Source organism: Haliaeetus leucocephalus, unplaced genomic scaffold, assembly GCF_000737465.1.
Source record: "Haliaeetus leucocephalus isolate CR32 unplaced genomic scaffold, Haliaeetus_leucocephalus-4.0 Scaffold189, whole genome shotgun sequence".
NCBI lineage: Eukaryota > Metazoa > Chordata > Aves > Accipitriformes > Accipitridae > Haliaeetus > Haliaeetus leucocephalus.
In genome coordinates, this window is record NW_010972625.1 from 944,899 (window position 1) to 954,261 (window position 9,363).

General features: G+C 48.2%; 1 protein-coding gene across 2 annotated transcripts in view; it reads left to right on the top strand.

The window, feature by feature from the left end:
* Positions 1 to 9,054, top strand: part of MED12 (mediator complex subunit 12) — a 37,353-nt gene extending 28,299 nt beyond the window's left edge. Inside the window, exons 37-45 of one of the 2 annotated variants that reach the window (XM_010565293.1) lie at positions 417 to 794; positions 1,129 to 1,279; positions 1,482 to 1,687; positions 2,145 to 2,225; positions 2,470 to 2,687; positions 3,301 to 3,463; positions 6,171 to 6,359; positions 6,526 to 6,607; positions 8,644 to 9,054. In XM_010565293.1, coding sequence (XP_010563595.1) covers positions 417 to 794; positions 1,129 to 1,279; positions 1,482 to 1,687; positions 2,145 to 2,225; positions 2,470 to 2,687; positions 3,301 to 3,463; positions 6,171 to 6,359; positions 6,526 to 6,607; positions 8,644 to 8,687 — 1,512 coding nt within the window. In that variant the 3' untranslated portion in view covers positions 8,688 to 9,054. The other variant, XM_010565292.1, reaches the window with a different exon arrangement.
* Positions 9,055 to 9,363: the final 309 nt, after the last annotated feature.

The window sequence follows — 9,363 nt, forward strand, 5'->3', positions numbered from 1 at the left end:
CCTGCTGAGCTTGAAGTGGCTGGCTGCATGCAGACAACCTGGCACATAACCATATCCAAAAAGGGCAAATCTGGGTGTTAATGCTTGGTGGTACATGGCCTGAGAAGTTATTAAAACTTTTATTTTGTACTTACGGCTGTATAAAGCGTAAAGAGAAACCCATATTCCCTGTTGCACAAGTTACTGGGCAGTGCCAGTGTGCAGAAGACTGGCAGAGATGGGATGAAGGAGAGTAGCAGTTGTTGATGAAGGCCTTTAGAAATCACTGCTTTGCCACGTGGAAGAGCTGGGACCACTAGTAGGGGCTCAGGCTGTTTACTGGGACATATGGAGTAGAGCCTGAAGAAAGCAGTTTCCTGTACCTTCATAGGAGAAACAACAGGGATTTGGAGGTTCTTATCTCTTTTGCTTTAAAGGGTTTGCAAGTCTCTACAAAGCAGAAGATTTCCCCTTGGGATCTGTTTGAGGGCTTAAAGCACTCAGCCCCCCTCTCCTGGGGATGGTTTGGGACAGTCCGGGTGGATCGCAAGGTGTCTAGATTTGAGGAGCAGCAGAGGCTTCTTCTGTACCACACGCACTTGAAACCCAAGCCCCGCAGTTACTACCTGGAGCCGTTGCCGCTGCCCCCTGAAGAGGAAGAGCCTCCTACACCTGTGGCTTTGGAGCCAGAGAAGAAAGCTGCAGAACCAGCCAAGGCTGATAAAACAAGCTCCAATCCTGCCACCTCTACTGAAGAACGCAAGAAGAAACAGAGCAAAGCCAAGAAACGCAACCAATCTGCCAGCAAAACTGAGGTAACTAACTGCCCAACAGCTATGGACCTCCCATGTCCACCCCTCCTAGTCACAGAGCACTCCTTTGAGTCTTCCTGAGGAGCCTGAGAGTGGTGTAATGGTGAAGATGGGATGTGTTTCCTCTCAGCTGGGAGTGCTGGATCTCTCTCCTGCTCTCTCTTGCCTGGGGCAGGGCAAACATTTTCTTAATCCCTGATGGGCAGGAAGGAGGCTGCCTGGCTCAGAGAGCATTCCAGGCTTCCTCCTGTGGACTTCGCAAACCTTTCATATTCTTCATCCATCCATGAATTCCCAGTGCACATTGATCTTTCTTACTCCTTCTTTGTCTTTGCAGGATTTTGTGTTGGGCCCTAGCCGAGGGGTTTCATATGGAGTTGGTATGCCTACAGATCTCTTGCATCACCAGTCAGGAAGCACTATGTCGAGGCTGGCTTATGGGCAGTCACCAGTGGGTCTCTATGCCCAGAATCAGCCTCTTCCAGCAGGTAGGTGCACAGGAGAGGTGAACATGTTGCACCTCTTTGGGAACCTCTTGTAAGAACCCCTTCTGTGAGATGGTCCTACGCAGGTCCCTACACTTTCCCCTTTTGCCTGTCATGTCTAGATACAGTGGTGAACAGTCATTCTGGAGCTAGAAGGCTCAGCAATAGCATGTGACTAGTCAGTGTGTTTCTTTTCCCCTTGCAGGTGGCCCTCGCCTGGATACATCCTACAGACCTGTGCGCATGCCACTGGGGAAACTTGTTCAGAGTCGTCCTCCCTATAGTGGTGTGCTGCCTCCAGGGATGGGGAGCATGATGGGCATTGACCCCTCCTACAAGCCAGCAGTGTACAGACAGCAGCCTCCAGTGTCCCAGGGACAGATACTGAGGCAGCAACTTCAAGCGAAGTTGGTAAGTCAGAGCTGTGCTCTTGCTGTTGCCGGACTCCACAGTACAGCAAGCCCAAGCTGTTTTCTGGGGCTATCCCTTCTAGCCAGAACTCTCCAACCTCGTCTTTGTTTCTGCCCTGGAAAGATGTTCTCTCTTGTGTCTGTTCCTCTGGTGCAGCGCTGTGTTTGCCACCTGCTTTGTGGGCCCACATCACTAACAGTTGGTGGAGGCTGTCAGTGAGGTACACTGCGGCATCTGTGGCTGGTGGGCAGAGAGAGGGGCATATCCTGGCTGTGGGGGTGGTAGGGATGTTAGTGGCCTATTTGTCCCAAGTCAGAGTGAGGTAGAAGTCATTAGCATCTGCATGCTGTGCAGCAGCGTCATAGATTGTCTGGTTTGGTGAGAGCTGCCGAGAAGAGAGCAGCAGTGTCCTGCCCTTTGCAGATGTTGAAAAAAGTGTTTCTCTGTTGCCTTCTAGCAGGGCCAAGGCATAATGGGACAGCAGCCTGTGCGCCAGATGGCTCCAACCCCATCCTATGGAGCACTGCAGCCTTCCCAGGTAAGTGGCAGTGACTGCAGGTAAGACTGGAATCTGGCTCCAGCACAGGGCAGCATCTTCATTTCTGCTGCTATATCCTGAAACCTCTTGGCTCTTCTCATTCCTCATTTAGTAGGCAGCATGAATCTGAATCCCAGAGATGAGTAGCCTTGTGACAGTATTTACAGGAGGCTGATGTCCTGTGTTCCAAATTCTCTTTTGTGCCTTACCCCATGACTGATAAAGGCTTATTGTTTCATTTCAGGGTTACACACCTTACGTCTCCCACATAGGCCTTCAGCAGCACCCCTCCCAGTCAGGCACAATGGTACCTCCTACCTATTCTGGCCAGCCCTATCAGAATTCCCACCCCAGCTCTAATCCTGCCCTGGTGGATCCTGTTAGACAGATGCAGCAGAGACCAAGTGGCTACGTACACCAGCAGGCCCCTGGCTATGGGCACACCTTGGGCAACACACAGAGGTACATCACACCCTACTGGATTTTAATAAGCTGTATTTCATCAAGGGCTTCCCTGCTCTGCTCAGACAACCCTAACAGCAATCTGTGAAAAGCCTGTTCTCCCTGCTGTGTTATACAGCGTCCAAGTCCTTCTCGCCCTCAGGGGAACATATTTATCCAGCTTTCAGTCCTGGGAAGAAACAGAGAGACGGTGAAATTCAGAGATGCTAATCGCAGGTGCTAGACAGTGTTACCAGCCAGAGAAAGATGGAATTGTGAAGTATGAGAAAAATTACCTGGGAAAGTCATAGTTTTTGTTTTAAATCTAACCAGCAGATCACCATCCAAGGGCTAGATCTGGGATTTCCACTGGTCCTGAGCAGGCATAAATCCAGCAGGCAAACTGTGCAGAACAGTGGGCCAAGGACTATTATTTAGGGCTTCTAGAAAAACAGGTTGGATGAAACCCTTGAGAGGCCCTGGTGTCCTTCACCTTTCTGCAGAGAGGCAGCATGGATTGGAAAGGGCTGTTTGGGCTGTCTGTCTGTCTTGTTGATAGCAGAAGTTGGGTTTAGATTAAAGAAGCTGGCTGCCCGTGAATCTTACTCCATGAGCTTATCCCTTTCTCTTGCAGGTTTCCTCACCAGTCAATACAGCAGGCCCCCATGATGAGTGGGATGAACCATTTGGGTCCACAAGGAGTCCCCTCAGGAATTCGACCCAGCCAGATACTGCCTGACCAGCAGCAGCAGCAGTACCTGAGGCAGCAGCAGCAACAGCAGCAGCAGATGCTGAGGGTGAGTGGTTGCTGACAAGAGGAAGGCTGCTGGAGCTGGAGAAGGCTTGCCCAGTGCTGCTTACCTCTGTGTCAGCCATGCTCTGCTCTGCCCCTCTGTGCCAGGAAGGATGTCAACTCTGTTGGGGGCTGTCTGTAATAATTTGCTAGGTGGTTCTCCCTTCCTTAGAGCCTGCCTCCCCTGATGGAGACATCTGCTGCACTGCCTTTTGCTAGTCACCCAGCATGAGCTAAAGGGAAGTTAGGAGCAGTAAAGGTCCGTTTAGTCCTCTGTGGCCTGCATCCCACCTCTTCCTGCTCCAGCTGAGCCCATAAGATTGTGCAGAAAGCTAGCTGTCTTAGAAGTGTTGCAGGAGCTACGAAGGGAAAATCCCTTTCCCCACACAAGAGCAGGTAAAGTTGTTCCTTACAAGGTCATTTTTAGGGTCATATCTGTATTTTTCACAAGATCAAAGTAACCATCGGTTGCAGTTTCCAATGGCAGGAAATCTAGTGTGAATCAGTCCATGTACTCCATATCTAACAGCAGATGGTGAAAAACTAATCCAAAGTAAGCTGTTAGACCCAACTTTAGGTTTCAAGAAGTTCACATGTGTGTCAACAGGCATGAGTATTCCATGGATTTGCATTGTGCTCTTATGAATATTAAATACTTTTATAATATGCAGATAGGAGTAAATTTCTTGGAGTTACAGAAATGTATTCAGTTGACAGAGAAACACATAAATAATTTGGGTTAATTGGTGAATTGCCTACCTTATGACAAGGCCTAGCAAACCTGTAGAATATGGGGAGGCTTTACACGGCACAGAGTGCTGAGGCTTTTTGTTCTGAGAGGGGCCTGAGCGAGTCAGTGGTTCCTGCAGAGAGCTGCAGTCAGCAGTATTTGAGAACTGCTGCCTTGCACTGGACAAGAGAATGTCTGTAGCACCGTCAGCAGCCTTTTGATGAGTAGCACCCCCTGACTATTCACTTGGTTTCTTTTAGCATTCTCCATCACTCATATTTAGAAAAAGAACATGCCTCAGACAAATTGCTTGCACTTCTAGCTCAGTAACTTCATGCATACCTTCAGCTTTTAGCTGACATTGCTTGGTTGCTTAAAAAAATAAAAAAAAGTGGAGTGTCCAAAATCTCCCCTGTTACTGTGACTCCTGCAGCATTATCAGAGGCATACCAGATACATAACAGACTCCTGGTGCTTGAGCTGACTGTCATGATGCAGTGGCTTGTAGAAAGGACAGATGGCCTTTTGGTTTGTCCTGCATGGGTTGGTAGTCAGCTGTTGCAAGAAGGTAGGACATGAGATTGGGAGGGGTATCCTGGGTCATTTAGTCAGTCATCTGCTTTCGTGTATACCCAGGTCATAGCATCCATTTCAAGAACCTAAGTGGCCAGACTGGTTTAAGATGGAAGTTAGGAGGCTGTTCTAGAAGCTGCCTTTGTGTTGAATCCTTGATCCCAGCCTCAATGTGTTTGTGACTCTTTCTTGTATCCAGTTATTATTGTCCACTGTTTCCTGTTGTTTACTGGCTCTTCTTTCTCTCTGATGTTTACCCAATGTATTCCTAGGGAGCATTTGCAGCTTCCATAGCTCAGGTTTTTCTAAGCTACTCGCATAAGATCCTGTCCCTTCTCCTGATTGTATTTTTGTCTGTTTTCTGAGTCTGTCCAAGGTTTGAACCTTATCCTTTTGAGCCAGTGATTGGAACTGTACCTAGCATCACCATGTTGTTTTTTTATGATAGCATTAGTAGTTTTCTATTTCTGCTAGAAATTCTTCTGTTGATCTAGAGACTTCAAAACTACATTGGCAGATGGGAGAAATGAAAAACCTTGAGACTGTGGGTGTAATCTGACTCCAAGTTCAACATGCTGAATATTCTCACCGTAACTAGTTCTGTCAACATCTAGGTTGGAGCACTGCATCCAGTTTTATCCACATCCTTTTACTGAATTGCAACACCAGCTGGCATGAGTGGCAGAGAAGGGCAGCAAGAAAGATCAAAGAGTTGGGGAATATGACTGAGAAGGAAAGGCTGAAATAGCTGGGGGTTGAGTTAGAGAGGCAGAGACAAGAGGAGAGATAAGTCTCCAAATCTTTTGTCTTCAAAAAAAGCCTAAACCCCCTTATCTGTTCTTGTCCCTTGGCTGTAGACAAGAAATGGCCTTAAGTTACAACATATGAAATTCTGAGTAGAGATTACGGAAAACTCCAGTGGTAGGAGTAACTGTGAGCTGGAATGGATTGTGTAGGAAGGTTATAGGAGCTCTTGCTATCTCTGGAAAAATTTCAAGAACAGGTCAGGCAGATACTCAGTGAAGTCAGTATTGCTGATCTTAACCAGGAGGCAAGAGATGAATCAGCCAACCTCTTGAGGTAGCTCTTAGTTGTTTTCTGTTCTTGTATCTTGTTTGCTCCTGGTCATTCCCCAGCTGACCAGTAGACTAGTAGTTCATTTCCTGCCATCTGTTGTTACCTCATCTTGCAGGAGAACTTTGTTATTGTCCTTGTATTTCTTGACATTTCTCAGCCCAGGGCAGGGTCCTGGTGAAATTTGGGTAATTTAAGTACCTGTAAGGAAAATGGTGTAAGAGAATGTGTTACTGCACAGAATGTCCTTCCTCCTTCAGCCCTTCCTGTGCCCTGTTGCTGTGCACATTGCCCGGACAGTTCCCTGATGGTCCTTTCTCTTTTGTCTTCACAGCAACAACAGCAGCAGCAGCAGCAGCAGCAACAGCAGCAGCAGCAGCAACAACAGCAACAGCAGCAGCAGCCGCAGCCACCGCAGCCACAGCCGCAGCAGCAACCCCAGGTCTCCACAGTGCCTCAGCCACAGGCACAGGGCCAGCCCCCAGGGCTGGGGATGCAGGCTCTTCCCCCCCAGCAGCCCATTGTGAGTGTTCCCTCAGAGGCAGAGGGACGTGATAGACCAGCATAAATCCAACGGTGCTCCACCTGCATCCCCCCCCTTCTCCATCCCCTGCGCTTCCCAGGACTTGTGTGAATGCCGAGGCTGCCAGCCAGGTGGTGTGGCTATAACTATGTTTCTGTCTTTGCAGTTCCAGCGCCAGGGCCTTCAGCAGACACAGCAGCAGCAGCAAACAGCTGCTCTGGTTCGACAGCTTCAGCAACAGCTTTCTAGTAAGCCTTAATGTTCTTGATCCTGTCCCTAGTCTCCTCCCCACCATTTTCTGTTGCAGGTACCCTGGTGTAGAGAAGCAAGGCCAAAACAGACTGTCTGAGGCCATAAATGGTGCTGGCAGGGAGGTGGCATCAGGACTTGGAGCTCCTGGCCCAAGGGGACACAGCAGCAGGGCAGGCAGAGTTTGCGAGCTTGTGAACAACCTTCCAGACCTTCCTTCTGCTGCCTGCAGAGGGGCAAGGGAGCTGAGACTTTGTAGGGGCTGCCATGCAGCTTTCCTGAAAGGATGCAGTCTGAAGCTTTAAAGCATTCAGAGGTATTTCCTCTGCTGCAGTTGACCTCTGAGGTGAACAAGAAGGCTGTAATCCTGGGGCACTTGCTTGGTGGATGACCCAGAGATACTGTCGTCTTGTGATCAGGGCAAGACTTCTTGGAGGCAGGGAGGGTACTCTGAGAAGTGTTGCTGCACGCTTGCTGTGTTTGCGGTGTTCTGTGGGCTTCTGTGGCTGCTGTCACAGACCGGGTAATGGCATACGTGGTGTTTCATCTGGCACTGTATTCCTATAATCTGCGCTGAACTACTGGCTGGGAGATCTAGAAACAGAACCCAGTGTCTGTGCTGTTCCCTTCTGAATGGCCTGCTGTTTTACTGTCACCTCACCGGCTTTTCTGCCATAAAAATGACAGACATGCTATGAAAATGCCCAGAAATGGACTGCACAGGGTTTTTTTGCAGTGCGTTAAGCGTGAGACTGTGCTAGATGTAATAATGTGTGGAGTGGGGGCTTGGAAACTGTGCTTATACTTTTTCCCTGATGGAAAATTCTTAGTCCTTGTGACCAAAAAAACCCTCCCCAAACCAGGAGTTTTAATGTGCTAAATTTCCCACTAGCCTGATTCACAAACCACAAGCCTGTGCAAGGATCCCAGCCAGGACATTCAAGCATAGGAAGACCTCATATAAGAATCTGAATATAGCAGAAAGCCATATTTTTGTATCTTGTCTGTACAGCAAATGGAGCTGTTCTATGTGGAACAGATACGTGGGTCCAATGCAGCCATGTGTCAGCGTGCAGCTTCCATGCTCCCTCATTGGGTTTGCATCAGTTCCACCAGGCACCATCTGGAGTTCATATTTGTACTGTCTGGGATGGAGTGGAAAGCGGGACATAAACCAAGAACAACCTGTAGGAGGGGGACAAGAATACTTTAGGCCCAGGATAGGCTGCTTTAGGAGGCTCCAGGTTATCCCTGAATGTGCTGTTGTGCAGCAGAGTTGAGGAGAGCAGGCTAGCCAGGTTACACTGGTCTCCTTTTACTTAGTCTGACTTAGGTTCAAACATGCTGATGGGGTTTCAGGAAAAAAACTACAGAATTCTATTAATTGGACAGTACCCAAGTCTACTCTGAGCACTGTGTATCACAAAACATCAGTCTCAGCAGTTTGGAAGTTCATGAGGTTCTTGAATATATCTTTACCATGTTTCCTGCCCTTTTTGTGCCATCTGGAAGTCCTTTGGGCATGTCCTTCATTTGTACTGAGATAGTGACAGGGAGCCAGGGTAGTTTGAAACCTTCACTAACTCTGGTTTCTGGGTGTGCCTTAGGATGAGTGTTTGATACTAGCTGTCTGAGCAGCTTCTATGGCTGCAGGTGTTGTGCAATCTTATAGGGCTGATTTTCTTTCAAAATCGGAAATAATTCATCCATAGAGTCATCCTCCCAGCTAGCTGCCACCTTTCAGGGCTTTGTTATGGTGCACCAGTTCCACCACGAGTGATGGAGATACCTCCTCTGGAGAAGCTTCAGGATTGGGACTGGCACATACCTGTCTTCCTCAAAGAATGTGGGGTCCTGACTGTGCTGCTGCCTAAAGGCTCAGACAAATAACCAGAGCAGGGAGTGCCATAAAGGTTATATTTTTCTTCTCACAGCCTGCAACACACTCCTCATACTGTGCTGGTGATGTGGGGAGAGGGATCTCTTTTTCTGAACCAGACCTTGTGACTGTCTAACTCTGTCTTGACCTCAACAGATACACAGACACAGCAGAACAACAACCCATTTGGACGCTACTGATCTGTGGCACTTCAGCCTCATCCAGGAGGGAGACATCACTGTGGACTGGATACAGCCTCTTCAGCCTGACCCACAAACTGGGGCTGCCCCCAACCTCTGTCTTCGGGCCTGTGCTCCCAGTGCTGCTGCTGCCCGTCTCACAGGGAGATGCCAGGAGGATGGTTTTATTGTACAGAGAAAGTGTTTTTATTATCCAATTTCTACAAATGTTTATGGAGATCCCTTGTGGCTGATAGTCTCCCTTCCCACTTTGGTTTCAGTTTTTACTCAGTTTTTAGTATTTTGTTAAAATAATGATTAAGACATTGTAAAATTTTGTACTTTATTTATACCAGATGAACCCCATACTGCAGACGTTCTTGGATGAATACAGAGAGCTTACTTTGCAAAAGGAGTGTGTATTCAGAGCCTGTGTTTCCTCCTCAGTGCTCCTCCCAGTACAGCCCAGCAGCACCTATATACATGGTCTTTATCTCTTTCTCGGTAGAGCTTTTGTGAACAGCTAAACAATTTGGTTTGGGAAAGAAAGACCCCCTTCCCTGTTTGTTTCATGAGCTGGTGTTCACATGCTTGCAAGAGTTTGTACAAGCTGTAGGATTTGTATGTTGATTAAGAGCTTTACTAGTAGTCTGTGGCATGTGCCACCAGGACAGAGGTATAAAGCAAGAGGGAGTTA